This window comes from Lutra lutra, chromosome 3, assembly GCF_902655055.1.
Source record: "Lutra lutra chromosome 3, mLutLut1.2, whole genome shotgun sequence".
Taxonomy (NCBI): Eukaryota; Metazoa; Chordata; class Mammalia; order Carnivora; family Mustelidae; genus Lutra; species Lutra lutra.
This window is the reverse complement of record NC_062280.1, coordinates 198,770,860-198,791,651: the sequence shown is the minus strand read 5'-3', so window position 1 is coordinate 198,791,651 and position 20,792 is coordinate 198,770,860. Positions and strand designations below refer to the sequence as shown.

At 55.6% G+C, this 20,792-nt stretch overlaps 1 protein-coding gene across 1 annotated transcript in view; it reads right to left on the bottom strand.

Annotated features, from left to right (window-relative positions):
* Positions 1 to 20,792, bottom strand: part of COL4A2 (collagen type IV alpha 2 chain) — a 157,190-nt gene that overhangs the window by 109,561 nt on the left and 26,837 nt on the right. The window contains exon 4 of the mRNA XM_047720394.1: positions 2,048 to 2,128. Within this exon, the coding sequence (XP_047576350.1) occupies positions 2,048 to 2,128 (81 nt within the window). The remainder of the gene's footprint in view (positions 1 to 2,047; positions 2,129 to 20,792) is intronic.

The following is a 20,792-nucleotide window of genomic DNA, read 5'->3' as shown; positions in this document are numbered from 1 at the left end:
TCAGAAGTCTCCCTCCTAATAACCGTTCCGAGAAGACCCCTGGCATCTTAAGAGGACGGAACTATGTAGATGGCGTCATCTATTAAAATAAAATAAAACGCTAAGGGCCATAAGTCAGCTGGAGGAAGACAGATACCAAACGATCTCACTCATAGGTGGAAATTAAGAAATAAAATGAACAAACAAAGAAGAAAAGAGAGTAACAAAAACCAGACTCTTAAATACGGAGAACAAACTGCTGGTTGCCAGAGAAGGGGGTGGGAGGAGGGAGGAGGCAGATAAAGGGGACTGAAGGCACACTGCTCTCGATGAGCATAGAGGAATGCACACAGTTGTTGAATCGTTAAATCTGCAGACCCAAAACTAACACAACACCGTATGTTAATTATCCTTGACTGAAACAAAATAATCAGAACGAACCATCTTTACAGAAGAACAAAATTCACATAAAACCATCATGGGAAATGCTAATAGATCAGTTCTGCATGAAACAATCATGAAAAAGTGAAACAGAATAGACCCAGTAACCTTGTGCTCTGTTTGGGTTCTGTTTGGCTGATCCCATGGAGAGGAACGCGGGGGCTCTCTGGAGCTGACTTCCCTCCCACCCAGCGAGTCCCACAGACATTCATAAACCACTAATTTGTCTTCCTCTTTCCCATACAAGGCCGGGCTGCCCAGGGCTCGGGGAGGGGAGAGCCCCACAGTGAACCATTGTCATCCCTGCTCCAGAAACATCGCTGGGAAAGTCTATACCAAGGGACCCCCATGAGGATATTAAATCTCACCAAATGGCTTCCATATATTTAAAAAATACTCAACCCTTAAGAAATGTTGATGCACAATCTTCAATTAGCAATTCTTAGAGCATAATGCCCCCATTCCAGGCAGGGGAACCTAGATGACATCAGAGCCAACAGCTGTCCCCAGGACTGAGGTTCTGGAAGGACCCAGGACGTGGGGACCGAAGCCTCCTTAGGCGTGATCTTCCGCTTGGAAAGGATGCTTGGTCAGTCACATGTGAGGGAGGAAGACCGACACATCTGTAAAGGGGTTCCTTAGCCCAAAGTCAAATTTGGCTTCTGGAGGGGACTCAGGTAGGAGACGGCGTGTGACGTCACGCCCAGCGCAGAGGCCAAGCTCCACGGAGACACGTCTTCCTCCTGGGCGGAGGGAACGGGGACCGCAAACACCGACCGCAGGACTCGGGGTGGTGAGGTACACTTGGAGCCCCCATGCGGTGCTGTAGTTTCTGATGCGACGGTGGCAGGGGCACAGGCACCACCTCCCAACCGCCTCTCCCAACCCGGCCTGGGACCCCGGACAGGCAGGAGTTCCCCAGGGAAGTGTGATCCCAAGGCACGAAGACTCAAAAGACTGCATCATAAAACAAACACTGCTCCCCACGTGAAAATGGGCTTCAACAGAGAAACACAAATAATATCTGTTTAAAATCAGTAATGCCAAGACCCAGACATCAGCTTCACCGGCAGCAGAAAAGCCTGTCACTTTGGACACATTAAACCCAGTAGCAGACCATGATTCAGGTGCCGCCAGGTGTCCTGGCAGTGACGGGGACTGAGCTTTCTCTCCCACTTACCTGATCAAATTCGCTACATAAAAGACATTCGGGGGCGAGCAGACGAATTTTGAAAGTGAGACTGATTTTCTATACGGCAGGAGGCCATGCCCTCCGGTCGGGATGTCTACACTGGGGGGTAGACCCAACCATGCTTTCTTTACATCATATTTTTGCAGAACATTTGCTTATGTATAAAATCACGGTATAAAACACAGTTGCATCATACATGTGTATCTATTTGTAACAACGAACAAGAGATGCGTAAAAAGGTTACCATTCTCCACTTGGAACCTGTATACATCGACTAAACTTTGCATTATGTTACTGTTTGCTCTGAAACGGAAGAACGAGTCTGTGTTGAATTTCTCGGGCAAGCGTGGACTGACTCAGTCAGGTGCCTGAAGGCACCAGTGTCTGGGACAGAAGGCTACGGAAGAGTCTGGTGTCCGCGACGCTGGGACTTACCCGTCCTCCCTTCTCGGGGTAGCACTGGCAGCCCCCGCTGCAGTCTCTCCCTCCACACGGCACGTCAAACTTCTTCACGCCCTGCACGAGGAAGCACAAAGAACTTGTTATCCCAAATGCTGTCCGCTGCGACAGGCGGGGCCTCGTCTGCTGAGAGCACGTCCAACTGCAGCGGCCGGCTCTCCATTCGACACGCAGGCTTTAATTTTTAGGGCAGCTTTGGGCCCGGAGCCAAGGGTACAGAGAGTCCCTGTGCACCCCCCAGACCCCCCACACAGCCATCCCCACTACCAATGTCCCCATCAGAGCGGCATCACCCGGGGTCCAGGGTTTACGTCAGGGTCACTCTAGGTGCCGCACCTTCTACAGTCAAAACGCCTTTTAGAGGCGTCTGCTCCATGCAAGCTACGTCCTGGGCCAGGAGAGTCGGGGGGAGTGTTCCCCGGATCCAGGGATCCCGTGTGAGGTGAGCCCACGAGGACACTCTGTGTCAAGTACTTGAGTGTGAACGAGAAGCTCCAGGTGCAGAAAGTGGCCCTTCATGCTCCTGGGGCTGTGGGGGAGGCAGCCCCGAGGCGGGGGTTCAAGGTGAGCAGGACTGAGTCCCGATCCTACAACACGGAGCCGGGGCAGCTAAAGGGAAAGGGGCTTCCGAGGGGGGAGGAGGAGGACCTTGCAAACACGCCGGAATGTTCACAAACCCTCATCCCCGCAGCAGGGGTTCTCGGCATCCCAGGTAGCGCTGGCAGAGGACAGCCCTTCCCTTCCCTCTGTGAGACGCGGTTTGCAGAAGGAGGCGGGGACGAGGCGGGGACGGAGGGAAGAGGCTTTCCCGAGTCTTTACTGGACTCTTCAATGAGGCAAGGGGCTGAAGGAGGGAGTTCTCTGCCTGGACAATCCCAACGGTTTCCAAGGCAGTGCTTGCTAGCCCTTGATCTCAGTATTTTAGGTACAGGATGGCCTTGGACTTTGGATCAGGAGATCTCCCTTTCAGACCGGTGAGAGCACGAAATAGAGCAGGAAGTGGCGATCAGATTGGCCCTCTTCTCTCCCCTTCCTGGCCCTACCTTCTCCGTCTGCACGACAGAACCCCTGTCTGCCTCGTCACCCTTGTCACCCTCGGCCAGCCCGGCAGACCCTGCCCCGTTGGGGGGAACTGATACTCAAGGACACTGGCCATGGTTAGCTTCTGGTGCGCGCTGAGCCAAACCTCCCAGCGCAAGCAGCACTCCCCAGATAACAGACCGTGCCAGCTCGGCACAAAAGTGCATTTCGTCTCATCTGGTCCATTGTCTTCTAAGTTAGGTCTCAATGACTAAGCAGGATGGTCACCTGGGGACTCCGTCTGGTCAGCTTTCTGTCTGTTTTTTGTGCTAATGCATCAGCTAGAATCTTCCCGCTCCGGGCATGGCTCTGCTGTGCATGCATACACAGTCGCGGTGTCGGCTGCCCCTCCGCGACGCCTGCTCGCCTTCCTGCACGTGCAGCCTTGGACGGGCACACAAGGACTCTGGCCACAGTTTACTTAAGACCACGCAACCACTCTGTGTTCTTTCTGTGGAGATGACAAATCCCTTTCCTGGACAACCTTTTGGTTATCGTTGTGTGAGACCGTCTGAGTTCCCCAGTGTAAACATAAACACATTTACTGTCCTTTCACACCCTCATAACGTGTTTCTCGGTATTTCCCGATTTTTCACGCTTCGATGTTTATCTACTGTGGGGCGCTTTTAAAAATCTCAGCGTTCTGAATAACTGGTTTTTATAAATCTAGCCCCACGCAAGGCTGTCGGTTTTGCGGATTACCCTGAACGCTGAAGGGAGACTCTAGTGGACAGCCACATTCACACTCTGTATTACGTACAGCTGGGATGCGAACGGGGGGCTTGGCAGGTGTCCCTGGTTCACACAATAATTCATTTGCCAGTTGTCTGAAAGGGGCACAGGGACGCCTCAGCCTAAGGACTCCAGGGGAACCAAAAACTCACATTCTCCATCTGGTGTTTCAGAGGCTATTTTTAATTTTGATTTTAAGGGCACTTGCCAAGTCCCTGGATATAAACCATTGGTTGAAATGACTTTAAATCGATCTAACAGACTTTCTGTCCTAGGCTTAGGATATGCAGTGGACTTAGTTACAGAAATGAATTCTTTGTAACGTACTTAAAATCTAACGGTGTTGTTTCACTTTTGGAGCTGGGACTCACAAGTTTGATAAATCCCAACCTTGGCCCTTCCTCGACCAAGTGCCATGGCTCGGGGTGCCAGTCTCAGGAGGTGAGGCAGGGCTGCCTCTACAAGCCACAGCCAATTTCCATCATGGAGATCCCAACCCTGTGTATGCATGTCTGTGTGTGAAGTGGTGTATGTGCATGTGATGGGGTGTGTGTGTGTGTGTGTGTGTGTGTGTGTGTGTGTGATGGCATGGGATGTGTCTGTGTGATATGTGCGTGTGAGTGTGCGTGTGTATTTTCCCATCAGCATCTGACATCTCACACGCCTACAGAGGGAGTCCTGTGGATTCCGACATCTACGAGACAGATGCAGATGCCCCATGGCCTGGAAGGCCAGATCTCCAGGAGGAACACAAGCATTTACTTTATTAGGGCAGAGCATGTGTTCCAGACGTCTCTTAGAGACTGAGCAAATCTCAGACCTGAGCCTCGGGATTCCCCCGATGGGACGTGAGATCTGGAACGTTCTCAAGATACGAATGCCCTCCTGAAGACCTTGAATGTGGGGTATGTGAACCTCTCTGTGGGGTCCTCTGTCTGCATCCCCAGAACAGAATACTAAAAGCCCCCACCAACCGCTGCCCTTGCCCCAAGCCCTCGGGTCTCCCCTGGATTTTACCTCTGAACACAACCCAAGACGAACCTCGAGCCTTCTGGTCAACTCCTTAGTAAAGATGACCGGTTTCCTCCCACTGCACACCCCCGCAAAGACGACAATCTGGCCTGGGTCTAGGCCTTTAACGTCCACGTTTCTAGGACGGCTTGTGGTCCGTCTGCAGCTCCAAGACTCCTCAGGAGCTCCGGCTGAATTCTCCACTAGTCCCTCGCGTCAAGTCTGAATTCCCCTCAGTACCATTTTCTGGAACAACACCCCTGCCCTCTGCTCTCCCCACGCTCCCCCTGCAGCAGCACCAGTCACTGCGCTCACCATCCCAACGTCCCACGGAGGCCACGCTGCTGAGCACCAGGGCCGGAGGCTCCCCCAGACCCAGCTTGAGGTGTGGAAGGTGTCCCTGTCACAGCCACACGGCAACCACCCGACCGAGCTCGGCTGCATGTCCCTCATCCCCAGGCGGAGCAGGACCCGCAGCCAAATGAGACCGATGCCGGCGAGAGTCTGTGCCAAGTGCAAAGGCCTTACCCCTGCCCTGAGCACGCCTGAACCCGACACACACGTGGCCTTATGTCCTCGCACTCCCGCAGGATCTGCTACCTCCCAGGCTCCAGAAGGACGGAGGAGACTGTGCCGTGTGCTTCCCTGCTCAGAGTGGTCAGGGAGAGCCTTTCCCTCAGCTGAGCCCGCAGGAGCACTCCTGGCTCCCCAGTCCTATCAAACACGACAGCCCCAGGGCTCTCGGAGACCCTATACCCACCTCCTCCCCTTGCAAATTCGCTCATTCTTTCCTTCCTTCCTTCTCCATTGAATGTTTACTCTGGGCCGAGCACTGTGCTGGGCCGTGGGTGTAACGCCAGGAACAGACTGTACGCAGGTGGACAAGAAAACCAAGCAAACGAGCACCGAAGCCCACACGCTTTACATTACGGCAAGCACCACGAAGGAGACGTGGTAAGAGAGGAAGAGTCAGGCAGGGTCACGGAGAGGACTGACTCAGCCAGGGCCTCCCCCTCGGGCCATCCTGCCCTCTGTTATCCCTTACTGGCCTCCCCCACAGAGACCCACCTCCCTGCCCTCCAACCCGAGGCCCTCACTGCTCCAGCCCCGGGGATGGAGGCTGCTAGTGTCCAGGCCGAGGAAGGCCAGGCCTCTGGGGAGTCACCACCATCGGGGAATCGAGGGCATCTTGGACTGGAGTGAATTTGAACCTAGTCTTCACAGGACCCCCAGGATGCCCCTCCGGTGCTGGATCCCCCATATTCCGGCCAGACTCCATTTCAGCCATTGTGGCTTTATAGTCCAGGACAAGCGTGGGGCACCTTCCGTGCCCCTTGCTCAACGAGAGCCGCCTCATTGCTACCAAGATGTGGAACTGCTTCGACCTGAGGATGCAGCTTCCCAGCTGTGGATGGAGTCTGACCCGGGGGCACAATCATTAACTCCTCAGCGACTGCCAAACATTGCACCGAGGTCCGCGGGGGCCCTTATCCTGGGGGCCACCTTGGCCGGAGCCCGCCCCCGGACTCAGTGGCCCCCTCCAGGCTGGGGAGGGGGTATGGAGGCAGGGAGAGCCCGTGCAGACACAGGGCCATGGGCGGGAATTCTGCCATCGCCGTTAAGCGCTGGACGTCTTACCAAGTGTTGTAGACCCAACAGGAATTGTTCTGAAAAGTAAGTGTGAATTCTACGTTTTGGGAAACAAGACAGAAAATGGCTGAAACACAAGAAGCACGGTAGAGCAGGGATGCCTCTGAGCTGCACCAGGGAGAGAAGTGGGTGCCTCTTGCTAAACAACGAATCAGAACAAAAGCCATATTGGCAAGGGATGGGTGGCGTGGGGAGAGCTCGCAGGGAAGACAGCGAGCGGGGAGTCTGAACAGGCTGTGTCTGGACACAGTGTCCCCGGTGCGCTGGGAGGGGGAGGCGGTGGACAGATGCACGTCTGAGAGGTGCTCCATCTCAACTTGCGATGCTGCTGTCCTGCTGGGACCTGGACCCACACTGCATGGCGCGTGGACGCAGTGCCTGGGTCGCCAGGCGCTACTTAGGAATGCAGGCCCCACCTTCCATTTCCTGCATCAGGACAGGCTTTTGAACAGGCTCTCCGCGTACACATGTCGCTGGGACTTCCTGGAGGCCGCCTCCTTCAGCGGAGGAGAAAGTATACTCCCCACAGATCCCGTGCCCTCCACGCCTCGAGAGCACCCAGCGTGCTGTCCGGGGACTGCGCTGGCCCCCAGACGCCCCATGCCCCCTGCGGCCCGTGTCGGGAGGCTCCAGGCACTGAGGGCTCAGTCGCCGAGCTTCTCATCAGTCACGGTGTCAAAAGCACTCCGGTCCTCTAGTCCATATTCAGAACACCCTTTTAGGCAGTTCTTCTCTGGATTTTCCCCTGCCCCGAACCGGCGGCCAGCACTGCTGTACTAATTAGAAATTCTAGGCAGTAAGAAGGACCCCGATCGTCTACGAGCCAATTGGCAATGTCAACACATAGATATATTTTCTAGAAACCCTGGTTATTCTACTCAAGCAGAATGCAAGGGAGACTGTTTCCAGGGTCCGAGTGGAAACCTCTGAGCCACAGATTTTGGGGGGGGGGGAGGTGTCAGCTTTTTATACAGGAATTCTTCCCTTCAGCACCTTATGTGAATCTTGGCATCATTACTCTTGGAAAGATTTGATAAAAATACATGTATTTGCATGGACATTCAGTTCATCCCAGACGCACCCAAACCACCCTACATGCGTGACCTACATCCCTCGGTGACTTTTGTCTCTGGGAGAACAGAGGTCGTGGAAGCTTCTAAAACAAGCTACTTTCCAGCTCCCCGAACAGGCATGTATCAGGTTCAAGTGGAGACTTTTCTGCCCCGGGCCACTGGCTCCCCGGCTGCAGGCAGAGACTGGTCTGCCATCTATAAATGGAATCCTGTCGAGTCGAGGGGACACAGGCTAGAGCAGCTGGGAGATTAGGGAACATCCGGTCCCCTGCGCTGCTGGCCACGCCTCGTATGTGAGCAATCCGCTGGCACCAGGGGAGCGAGGCTCCCGCTGCCTCTGGCGGGTATCACGTAGCATCAGGCAGAGAGGAAAGGCTCTTGGCTGCCACTCGGGCCAAACTCGTCTGTAGGCGTCTGAGGACCGGCCCCTTCCAAACACGGAGAAAACCGCCTTTCTCGCTTCTCCCAGCAGCAGACTTGTCCTCATATTCAGGACATTTAAAAATAGGTTTAAATAACAACTTGCATGCCTGAAAACGAAACACACAAAAGACTTAGACTCTACGACAAGCTCTTCCTGTGAGTTACCAGAGGGAACCGTCCACGTCTATTAAGGGAGCAACTCCGTGGTCCTGGGCCCCTCTTTCTGCGGGTGTGAGGACTGTTTACAGTTGATACAATCTTTACAAATGAAAGAAAAAAAATGCTCGGCATTGTTCTCGGACTGCACATAAGAAATGAGTATTAACCAAATTTATATGAAAATGCAAGAAACAAAACTCATTTGTCCTAAAACAAAGAATATTTTGTCCTCTGCATGTTCCAAGAAACTTCTTGTCCAAGAAAGTCTTTCTAAGCCAATATACCTCCAGCCAAAAAGAGCAAGTCTCTGTAGGGAATTTACAGATCTTTCACCATTGGACTGGCCCCAGCATCCAACCCCAGCTTCCTGCACAGGAGATACTGAATAACCCATTCTGACAGACACAGAAGACAGACATCCCTTATTGCAAAAAAGTAGTTGTCTTTCATATTTAAGGTAAAAAAATCTATACAAGTCTTTGTCTTTGTCACAAGTCCAGTCAAGCCTGACTTTTTAGAATTATCCTTTTAGTCCAAAAAAGAAGCTGACAAAGAAGAAAGCCAACTTGGGAACAAAGTTCCCAGTAAAATTCTATTAGTTTATCAAAACAGGAAATATAAGCCATTTCCCTACACACAGCTTTAGAAATTAAGGAAATAATTCCAACATGGTATTAGCGAGACAAAGCATACGGTAGAGGAAACGCAGACCAGGGCCGCTCCGCACAGAACAAAGCCCTTGTCCCTATGAACCGGGTGGGAAACGTGGCCAGTTCAGCTTCCCTTGTTGAAAGCATTTCGAGGCGCCCACGATAGACGGGTCTCGAGCAGGGTCCTGACAGCGTCACCAGGTACTGGCAGCGAAACGACCGCTGGGCACACACGTGGGCCCACCTGGAGGGAACAACCTCAGGGCACTCGTACCAACGACAATGGGCTTCGCAGCAGTCGTGCCCAAGTCCCCGCCTGTCCTCACAGGGCCGGGAGTTTGGGGAACAGAGGGAGAGGCGGGGGCACCGTGAGCGCGAGTTCAAAGGACAGACGCTGAGCTCGGCAATGGTGTTCCCGTGCCGCGGCCAGGTGCATACCTGCGGGATGGCGTCACTCCTGCTGGCACGCCTGCCCGGCAGACGTCACCGGGCGGGCCCTGGGCAACCAGCCACGTGACCCGATCCTTGCATACCTCTATGATTTTACGAGCAGCGGCGGGCCAACATCTCTACCCTCTCCTTCTGCTCCGGGAGCTCAAGGTCTAGGGGTGTTTTCCCAGCAGAGTCGCTGTTGGCAGGACGGCCGGCCACAGCCGGGCGTGGGGTGCTGACCCACAGGACGGGCTAGGAAGCCCCCAGCGCGGGAGCCCGGCAAGACGGGGCGGCCACTGGCGGGCGCGGGAGTGCGGGAGGCCGGGAGGCCAGAGCCTCCCTGGGTTACGTCACCATCGCTGACGACACTGAAAGGAGGTCACACAGCTGGCCAGCGGGCCAGCGAGGTGCCCAAGTCAGGGACGAGGAGCCCCCAGGACGGGCCGCCGAGCGTCCGGGAAGTAGGCGGCGAGGAGGCCGAGCAGAGGACACAGGAAGGCAGCTCGGGGCCGGGTCCAGGCAGCTCCACGGCAGCCGGTCTGCACCAAACGAGCATGCGGCCCGCCTTCCCCGGTCTGCTGGCCGTTGTGCCAGGACACACCCCACGGAGCCCTCCACGCTGCCCGGCCCCTGGGGTCGGTGCCGCTGGTGCAGGCCGGGCTCGCTGGCACGGGGCCCCAGCCCGGGAAGGAGGGTTAAAACCCTGCCAAGGCTGGAGGCTGGAGCAGCCAGAGCTTCCGGAGAAACACGGCCGAGGCTGGGGGCTGGGGATGATCTCAGAGCGTGGGTGGGCCTGCCTGCAGGTGAGGACGGGCGCTTTCCCGGCGGGCCCAGAAGAGGCGGGCGTGGCCGCTCCTGCCTCAGGCCTGGGCCCTGGCCTCCCCGCTGCTCCCCCACCGGGTGGGGAGCGGAGTCTGCCCGAGGAAGCAGGCTGCCTCCCGCACACTCCGCCACACGTCGGGGCCAGCGCAGGTGTGGATGCGGGCGCAGGGGGCACGTGCTCTAGCCAGAGGCACCCCTCCTGTCTCTCCCGTCACGTCCTTTCTGGAGAGCCAGCATGAGGTTCTGGGTGGCAACTGCGAGGCGTCTCATCTTGAGTCACCTGGACAGGGCAGGCCCAGGGACGTGGAGGCTGCTGTCGTCGGAGGCAGGCAGGTGCGCTGCGGCCATGGGGCTGCGGGTGCGCTGTCAGGGGGCTCCACGGGTCGCGTTAAGAGGAGACACGGTGCCGCATGAGGGCGCCTCCAAACGCAGGTCCTCCCCATCTGGAAGCCCAAGAGAGGTGTCCTGCCCGAAGCCCAGACCGTCTGAGTTTCCGGGCGGCACCTACCACCCCAATCGCTCGAGTTCTGGTACCTCTGAGGTTGGACTGTGGTGGGCTTCCTGGAGTCTGTGCATCGTTCCCACCACAGCCGCTGCCGCCCGCCACCCCCCGCCGCACGCTCTGAGCAACCGAGACGGTGGAAGATGGATTCTCTTGGCGATTTCCCTACGTCCGTGGATCGATTTTAAGTTGGAGATTATTCACTTGACTCCAAAGGCTGATCCAGGTCCTTTCCCTGCCGGGGTCCTCGGGTCTCGGTCACAGATGAAACGGTCTCCCGAGCATCAGAGGAGAGTGAGTTCTTTTTCTTTCCAGGGCTCTGAAACAGCTTGTCGAGTTCTCCATAAAAGTGCCTCCTTCCCAGTCCCTCACCCTCTCCTGGGACAGCTCCTTGGCCACCGCGACGAGGCCCACGAAGGCCAGGGCGCTGCGGGGGCGGGACCCGGGCAGGGTGTGCCTCGCTGGGTGGGGCTCTCCCTGAGAGGTGGTCTGCTCCTCCCCGCCAGAGCCCCTCTTCTCCATGTCATGACATCGAGCTGCCACGAGGAGCGCAGAGTGAGAGCGGACGAGCACGTGAGCTGGAGCTGCTGGCCCTGAGTGCACGCGGGGAGAAGGAGGTCGGACGCTGGATGCTTCCATGCGGGGCCACCTGCTGCTGACCAGATGTCCTCGGTGGGTCTGTCCGTAGACCAGCTCTGGAAGCCACTCTCCCTCCACCCCCTCGGTCTCTCCATCCTTAATGGAGACGGCCGCCATTCCTGTTTTCGGTCACCACTGATGTCTGGGGTCTCAGTCTGTTCGGCTGCGTCCAGGAGAGACTGTAGATTCCCAGGGGCTTCCAGACAGCAGAGATCTGCCCCAGGATCAGGATCAGGAAATCCAGGATCAGGGTGCCAGTGCCTCCGGGGAGGGCTGCACCTGATTTATAGAGAGCTTCTTCCTTTTCTTCTTTTTTGAGATCTTATTTATTTTTTTGTGGGGAGAGTGCGAGCGAGGGCAGAGGGAGAAGCAGACTCCCCACTGATCAGGGAGTCCGATGCAGGACTCAATCCCATGACCCTGAGATCACGCTCTGAGCTCAAGGCAGCCGCCCCACTGACTGAGCTGCCCAGACGCCCAGTATAAACAGCATCTCCAGGCCGTGTCCTTACATGTGGCAGGTAGAGGGAGAGAGACCTCTGTGGGCCCCTTAATGAGGGTACTAACCCCGTCAAGGGGACTGCGCTCTCGTGACCTAACCATCTCCCAGAGACCCACCTCCGAGTATCATCACCTTCGGGGTTACAATTTCAACATGAGTTTTGGGGGGACACAGTTAGGTCAAGCACCTGGCTAGGGGACAATCGTGTCCTTTTGGTGTTAGCCCCATAGCTGGAGCCCACATTGGGCTCTGTTCACAAGACACAATACACTCCGTGTTTACACTCCCCTTGTCCCCACGCCCCGCTGCTTCTCTGGACCGGCACGCCTTGCTTCTCCTGACACCTGCCAGTCTGAGTCCTGTTCCTGTCCGTCCACAGATCCCGGGCTTTCAAGGTCTCCTATTTTCAACTCCAACCGAGAGCTTAATCAAATACTTTCCCATGAGTGGAATGTTAAGGATTTTAAATGCACCGAACAAGAACACCTCTGGGTCCCCTCCTCCACATGGAACATACCTTTGTATAAGCTATGCCTTCAGCCTGGAATGTTCTCCCTCCTGCCTTGCCTTCCCCATCCACGGAGCTGAGACCCACCCAAACACTCCAATACAATAGCCGCTCACCCTCGGGAATGGCCAGGTCAAACGTGTGTTGATTCACATCTTGTCCCTGCTCGTTTTCTTTAAGTGCGGGCATTTCTGCTGGAACACCACATAGGACTACTCCTGAAAACCCTCACCTTCTGCAAAATCGCACACCAAACCAACAAGATCTATGGGGAAAAAAGAGTGCTTAGAGGCAGACCATGCGAAACCCGCCCGACTTTGTAACCGGAGCACTGCGAAAGGAGTCCTAATCCCAATAAAAATAACAGTACAGCTGAACATGTGTGTAAAATTCCCAGTAAGTGAAGAATTGCTACAATAGCTGTAGTCCTTCGTCTTACAGCACAGCGGAGGCAGTCATTTGACAGAAGGGGATGGAGGGAAGTGGTAAGACCGCTCAGTGGCCAGAACAAGGGCCTCATGGCCAAGATGGGGAAGAGGGACACAGCAGGGGCTCCGGGGGAGGGGTGCGGCCCCACAGAGCCCAGGGAGAGAAGGCCACCACTTGGGCCTCCGGGACAGAGTGGAATTCTTCGGCGGCTCGCCGTGTTCACTGTTAATCCACTCTGCCTCCAGCTATGCTGTTGCCCGGCCTGCGAGCTCACGGAACTTCACCCACACCGACGTCGCTCTCCCGTCAAGTGGCGATGGTCCCGTAGCCGGGCCGAGTTCTAGGAAGTGCAGGCAGCCCAACAGACGGCGCTTCAGCCTTCTCTCACTTGCTGCTCATGCCATCAGCATTGTCCTCCCCAAACAAAGGCCACGTTGAAGACATTTTGATGAAGGCTCCGTCACTCCGTCTTTTTTACAGTCCGAGGGATACGGTTCTCTGGCTTGGGGAGGACAGTCCATCGGGAGCCTTCGACTCTTGTTGGAGAGGCTGCCCGTGTACTTCCTGCTGGGAAGGCGCGACGGCAGCATGGTGCACGCGCGGTACGGTGCACGTGCAGTGAAGTTGCTGGTGTTCAATTTCGAATAAACGGCCTCGATACATGAGAACTGTTACTCTGTGCGCGCCCTGCTCTTGAGTCGGAGGCGGCCCGAGACATCGCTCGGGCTATGCGTTACCTCACACACTGCCTTACTCCGCTTTATTTATTCCCGCAGCGTGTCAGATCTTGGCATTCTCTGGCACGAACGAGCCCCGGCACGTACACTGTTCGTGCCGGCGCAGGAGTCTGGAGTGAATATTTAACATTGTTCTCCAGAAGCGGAGTGGCTGTGTCTCTTGAAGCTATTCATTCCAGAAGAGGATGCTCGGGGAGAGCTTTCTCTAAGCCCGCCCGCGTGCGAGAGGTGGGGGGATTCCAAGATGAACCTACGTGAGTGAGAGGGACTCAGCAATGCTCTTTTACGACACAATAAGAGTTTTGTTTGGGTTTGGCGAGGACCGGCCTGGGCAAGGCTGGTACGGGTTTGTGTTGGCGCGTGAGGAATACCAGTAGTCTGCCTGGGCAGGCTCGAGTCCAGACCCAAGGAGCCTCACCTCTGCAAACCCGACAGCCATCTGAGTCAAATCCCAGGGGCTCTGGGGCCAGCGGAGAAGCCGCACCAGAAGCCCCATCACTCTAGGTACCTGCCGGCTGGCTTCTGGGGTAGAATTTCTGCATTTCTGCTTGGCTCCTTCTCCTGTGCGTACCCAGCCAACTTCATCCTGCCGGGCAGCTTTTAGAAGGTTTCTATGTTCTTCTTTGCTCCTTAGTGATTTAGGGGTCCCCTGCCGTAAGCTGGCAGTTTTCTCCTTGCACCGGGACACGGTCTGTGAACCAGCTCCCATCTCAGAGTCCAGGTTGGGGACCAGGGGGCAGCGCTCAGTCATCTGTGTGCAGGTGGTCCCCGGAGACATCTTTCCACTCGGCTATTCTGACTGTGACCTTCCCATCCCAAACTTCTCGCGGCCCTCGGCCGGCCACTGGGCTTCTCATTCTCGGGTTCTGTGCTGCGCACTCGGGGAGCACACACCACAGCAGCTGCAGGACTGATGGACCAGATGGTCCTTTCCCCGGGACTGGGTTCAGACCAACTCTTGGAGCTTCACTCCACAGAGAGGCAACATCGGAATCAGCCCGCACACTTTTAGGACAAGGGGCTGGTCCTGTCATACCCACCTTGGGGGGATGAAGATCATTTATCCAGCCTTTTACCCTGCCTCTGGAGCATCTGTAGAGGATGGGTCTCCCCGGGCCTCTGGGGGCTGCGGGCCTGTTCCTGGCCTTTGGTCAGGGGTGTCTATCTGGGATGTGTCACACCTGGAGCTGCTCTCCATAGTGCCCCGTCTGGAGGGGCAGACCTGGGCTTGGGGCTCGCCACAGCCCTGAGGGCCTGGGAGTCATCCCTATCCCGCAGGTCCACTGGTCTCCTCATTTGCAAACTGGGTAGAATCTACCGTCCCTGCCTGTCGGGGTCGTTGTCGGGAGGAAAGGAGATGAACCCGTGGGATGAGCCGAGCCACGGCGCCTGGCGTGAGGCAGGAAGGGTTTGGTAGTCCCGCTCTGGACCTTTCTCTTGTCTCGCCCAGAGGAAAAGACGCCAAGCTCTCCTCACTCACGGTTCGGGTGCAGGGATCGAGCAAGTGCCAACATTTCCATCGCGCAGGGAGACTGCCGTTTATGGAGACATTTGAGTGTTTCATGGTTTTTGTTCTACAAGCATGCCTAGGAGGCTACCCTATAATGAACTTATGGAGTTAACCTTGGAAAGGCGATGCTTTTGCGTACTACCAATTTCCGAGTTAAGATTCTGAGAGGGAAACTTCAGTATGCTAATTCATCTTTAATAATGGAATTCTTTTTTTTTTTTTTAAACCCAGTGACTAGCTGGCATCAGCATAATTTAAGCATCTCTGCGGATTGTTGTACCCAAGGTCAACCCCTGAGTCAAGGTCACTTGGGACTGAAGCCAAGACCTCCTATTCTCTTTCTGTTGCTATGAGCCTAAGATAAAAATTCATGAATACTGTCTGAGCCACAAGGCTTGTCATTCCCCCAATGTATCAAAAGTGCGCTTATCATATTACAAACAACGAACACGCTGAGATTGTAAACACCGAAAAGAGTGGACTTCCTCAAATACTTTCAGTGATGTCATCTGGCCCTTCTTCCATATCCGCTTTTATTATGCTCCTGTCCTTTCAAAACAGAGTTCGTGCCACGGTCCAACAAAGGCCAGGAAGTGTCAGGACTATGGCAGGGGTTCGGACCTGGAAGCCAGGACAGACTGATAACGGACAAGCACCTCCGGAGAAGGAAGGGGTCCACTCTGACACAGCGGTCCGGCGGGCAGGCGAGGCCGCAGCCCCCCCGGTCCGCGTCGAACACTCGGGTCCGCTGCTTGGAGGGTGAGCTGCCGAGCTGCTTTCATCAGCGGATGGGCACGCCCCCCGCACCCCTTCCAGAAAACGTCCTTCAGAGCCAGCCACCTTCACACGCACAGGCGGGGCCCAGAGGTGAGCAGGCCGGCCCCAGCGCATCGGGCTCCACGGTAACATTTAACCACACGACAAGAGCTACGATGCGATACACACAAAGGAGCCCGAACACGTGGGATTTAATTCTTACCCAAATTATTGTGTTTTTTGCTTGAATTTCGATGGCTTATCTGCGTTGTTTGAACGAACTTGCCTTAGTGATTTCAAGCACATTTCCAGGCCCTTCTCCATGCCAGTGTGGGTGCCCATGTGTGCCGACGCTCTCTGGAGTCTGCCCCATGCCCACCTCCACAGGGACGGGATTCTCGACAGACACCCCCCCCCCCCCCCGCCGCCCCGACCGTGGATGGAAAAGTGGGAGGGAGTCACAGATACAGAGCCTCGGGTGGGGGTGAGGGCAGAGGGAGGCAGGCATCATGAAGTCTGGGTCTGAGCCGGAGGCCCAGCTCACCAGGGTTTCCCTCTCAACAAACACACGTGAGGCAGAGACCTGAGCTTCTTCCCAATGTTGTCACGTTTCAGAGCTTCCTTCCGCCCAACATGCTGCCCTCGGGAGGGAAGGGCTGCCAGGAGCTTGGGCTCCCACACTTACCATCAACAGTCAGGCCCCATGCAGAGGGCAGCCCTTCCCCCCACCGGCTCACCCAAGTCTTTGCCCTTAATAGACAACACTGCTCTCCCTGATAGCCGCCCATAAACGTCTCCCAGGTTTAGGAAGGGATGGGGCCCTTTGAAGTCCCAGCCAGGGGTGCCCCTAAGGTCACTGAGCAGAACACAGCAAGAGGCAGGCCTGAAGATGATGGCAGGGTGGGGGGCGGTGTTGCGTGCACACCCACTGGCCTGGAGAAGCGGAGGCTGGAGTTTGCCTTCACATGCTTCACAGTCAAGGGCAGTGTGACCCTGACACTCTTACATATTCTCTGACCATTGACAATTCTTTGGACTTCAAAACAGACTCATGATGACAGGCGTGCTCCGCTTTCTCCCACAGTGGGCTCGCGGGACCAGACTTGTAGGCCCCTGGGCCCACGGGACCGTCCTTCAGAAGATGCCGCCCATGAAACTCAGACAGTGACACCAGGACGAGGGCTGGGGGGAGGGGCGCAGACCTGGACGTCCAGCAGCAGAGTCACGGCGCTGACCGCGACCCCATGTCTCATTCCTCTTTATCTCTGTTCTTTCTTTCACGTCTTTGGAATGACAAGTCTTTGGACAGGGTTGATGTGCTGGATTCGGAAGGCGGTGTACAGGAGGCCGTGGGTGGATCTGGGGCTGGGCGGAGTCACGTCTTCAGGCTGGACGGCTGCAGCACCGGCCTCGGACTAGAGGTTCTCCGACATTAAACCATGGTGGCCGTTTACACCCCGCGTCCCCTTTTCAGCCACCCTCGAGGACTCGAGCTGTGCTTATGGCACATCGACCGTGAGACAGACGCGTCAAGAGCACCAGTGCTCTGGACGGAGTCAGTCGAGATCCCACCAAAGCGAAGAGATCTGACGTGTCACCAACCCACATGGCCTCACCGTACGTCGGCGCTCCGTTTCTGGAATGCTTTCAAATGTTGCAGACCACCCCTACCAAAGGTAATCTGGGGCAGCGCACCCCGAGTGCCCCCACGACGTCCTTCCACCCGGTCTACTGAGCACCTGTTACGGCGTCAAGTCCAAGCCTCAAACTCCCGGAACTGGAAACGGCCGACAGGCAAGTATCAACTGCAGTGTATCCCAGCCTTGTTTTACTGAAGACCCGCTTGGGACTGCACTTTCTGTCTCAAAGTCTTCAGCTTACGGTGTGATGCTGCAGGGGACTGAGGGCTGGTGGCATCCCTCCTGCACAGTCTGGAGTAGCTGCATGAGCCTTCAGGTGCAGGAGAACCCGGTCCTGCCTGCATGTCTCATGAGGACCCCGGGCGCTCCCCAGACCTCCGGAAACTCCCCACAATTAAATACTACCGCGCCACCCCCTGGAGTAGCCTGAATGCATTTAGACTCCCTCCCACTCCGGGAAGCCTTGCCAGGCCCGTCAGCATGGTAACAGGCTGCCTCTCCTGCGTCCTCCTCTGGTGACTGAATATGGTCCTCTTTTCTGTAAACGATGATTCTCTGCAGAAAAGTAGAAGAAAAAATCCCACTCTCTGACCCACTTAAACAGCAGTCACTGAACTGTCTTTGTGCCCCATGGATGCTCTTGCAAAGGAAAGGTGGGTGAGAATCGGCCGCATCGTCTCCACCAACAGCGTCAGGGAGGGAGGGTGGCAGGCCTTGGCTATGGGTCTGTGCAAGACTCATCCCGGCCAGGCCCACGTCACTGCCTAGAGGTTGACCCCATTTTCTTCCTTTTATGGGGCGTGCATTCTTCCAAAAATTGTCTTGCAGATATTTAAAAAAACAAAACAAAGCCCTAAACAAGAAAACCTAACTTCTCCCTCAAAGCACAGCGTGATGTCCCAGCTAGAACACAGCAGCCTGGGGCTCCTTGCTGGCTAGGCTAGCCCTGGGGAAGGATGGGGAGGCCACCAGATGTCTCCTTGGCTCTTGACTTCAGGGGACGGCAAACACAAGGCTGTCTTCGTCTCGTGGTAGTCAGGCTAGTGGGCAGGAAGGCAAATCGCTCCTCTCTGCACTGGCAAGCTCGTGGGTGTCCTTGGTACTCTGCACCTGCCCCTCACCGTTCAGACGGGCTACCCCCTGGTCTCAGCTTTGGCTTCTGAGCAAAGGCCTGTCCTTTCCATCCACAGGTGCAGGCAGACCCTCCCTGGGGAAACCTCTGACCAACCCATGCCAGCCCTTCACGCCTCCTCGCTGGTCTTAGCATACGAGCGCCTTGTCTCAGCAGCTGTGTTCTCAGGGCCTTCTCCTGCCTGCCTCTCTCACGTGCGCACACACACACACCACTGCCCTCCATTCCCAGCCTCTCTACCAGCTCATGCTAACAGATGCCCGCTGGTGCCTTCCTGAGGCTCTCAGCTTGACTTCTTCCTGGGGACTCTCTGTCCCGCCGTCACTGCCTGAATATCCCTTCCTCCCTTAAATTCTGAAACATTCTTTTTTCTCTAATTGTTAGAATCAACTAGCGAAGTGTTTATAAACTTAAAAATGTGTACAAAGTTGATTCAATAAGGGTTCATGAAAACATCTAACTTAAAAATTAGCTTAGGATATAAGTGAGCCATAGACAGCCCTTAGACTACATCTGAAACTAATGACGTACTATATGTTGGCGAATTGAATTTAAATTAAAAAAACAAACCCCAGCCCTTATAGTGGTAGATGGCCCATTTGGACGTCTTTTTGCCTGTGGTTCTGGAGTAAAACCATGCGGTCGACTTCCCTACACAGCAAAGCAACGAGAACGGCCACTTCTAAGGTGCTGGTATCGTGCCGCTGACTTTCCAAGTGCTTCCGTCGAGTCCGCCACGTTTAGTCACAAACTCACGTTTGTGAGTACCCAAGCTTTATTTTTAACAGCTGAAGTGTTTGCTTTATCCTGAACTGTCCTGAAAAATGTCTTGGGGACATGGGAGCACAGGGCTAAGCACAGGGACTTTCTGGAACACAAGCATTTCAAATTCTCTCAAACACACAGCAGCGCTGGTGTTAGAGGCCCACGGTGGTCAGTCCCATGGGGGCGGGAGGGGTCTAGGACCCGGAGGGTGTGGCTCAGTGCAGAATGTCAATGGCCACGCCTGCACAAGCACCAGGGCTTGCCTCTCGGGCGTGGAGAATTCCAAGGTGAACTGCTCTGACTGCCATAAACGGGTTTGCCTCCTGACCACGATCTACTTCCCCTTCAGCTGCCTGCCCTGGGGCTCCCGCCTGCTGTCCTCCTGGCATGGGGCCGGTGGCCGGCTCCCGGCCAGGACCAATGTAGCTGGGCCACTGTCCGGGCCTGTCTGGCATGCTTGGCTCCACTACCCAGCAGCTGGGGGCCCCCACCAGTTCCTTCTGGTTGGGACACCCTCTTTTAAATGTTATTTTTGTGATTCCAAATCACAGAGCAGTGTCTTCTGCCCCAGGCCTGGGATCTGCAATGGTTAGCTCACAGTGTCGCATCCGGATCTACGAAATCAGAAGCTCTGGGGCTGCGTTATCACCCAGTGAGAAAGTGCGTACGCACACGCCGCAAGCAGACGGTACGGTCCTGGATGGACAGCATACGGAAGCGCCCAATGTACGTCACCGAGAGACACAGGTCGGATCTGGGTCCCCTCGGTTGCCCTTGGCCCCCAGAAAAGGCGCTGCTGACCCCTGCCAGGATCCAGCACCCCTGGGAGCGTGTGACAGAACCCGTGCAGGAGCCCAGGCGAATGTCCAGGGAAGGCACATGCCACCTGGGAAGTGACCTTCTGAGAAGCCAGTCGGTGGCAGGACACGGATACCTTCCCGGCCATTGCTCACGGAGAAGACAACGGGCCCTCACATGAGGCGTCCGGAGCTCTGCCTGCCCAGACTCCGAGTTTCAGGCAGGCGGTGCTCGGGGTCAAGGCTCTGTGTAGAAAATGTTCGCCGCCCGCAGGAAGGAAGCTCGTGGGTCAGCTGTTTGCAGGTGATGCTGCTGGTGACCCCCAGGCCCCGCCTCCCATATTGCCCCAGCAAAGTCCGAGACACGTGATAGGGGACCCATTTTCCCCAGTAAAGTGTGTTTGACTCTTTTTCTCTCAACACAGTTCTTTGTCGATAAAACGAGGCCTGTCTGGCTGGCTTGTGGTGGGAGCAGAAGTAAGGCCCCGGGAGGCCTGGGACCAGCCCGGCTTCCTCTGCAGCTCTCCGAAATGCATTTCATTTTAAGGACCCTATAAAAACCTATTGTTCAACTTCATTTCGATATTCAGGCCCCATTTTTTTCTGAATTCATCTGTTTTCATGAATAGTGCTATTATTCTCGACAAATGCAGCAAACCTTAAAACCCTGCGTGTCCATAAAAGACCAGTTATGCCTGAGACACAATCAGACATGTCATCAAAGACAGTTATTAGAATATTTTCCAGGAAAAGAGGAAATGGTCAAATTTTA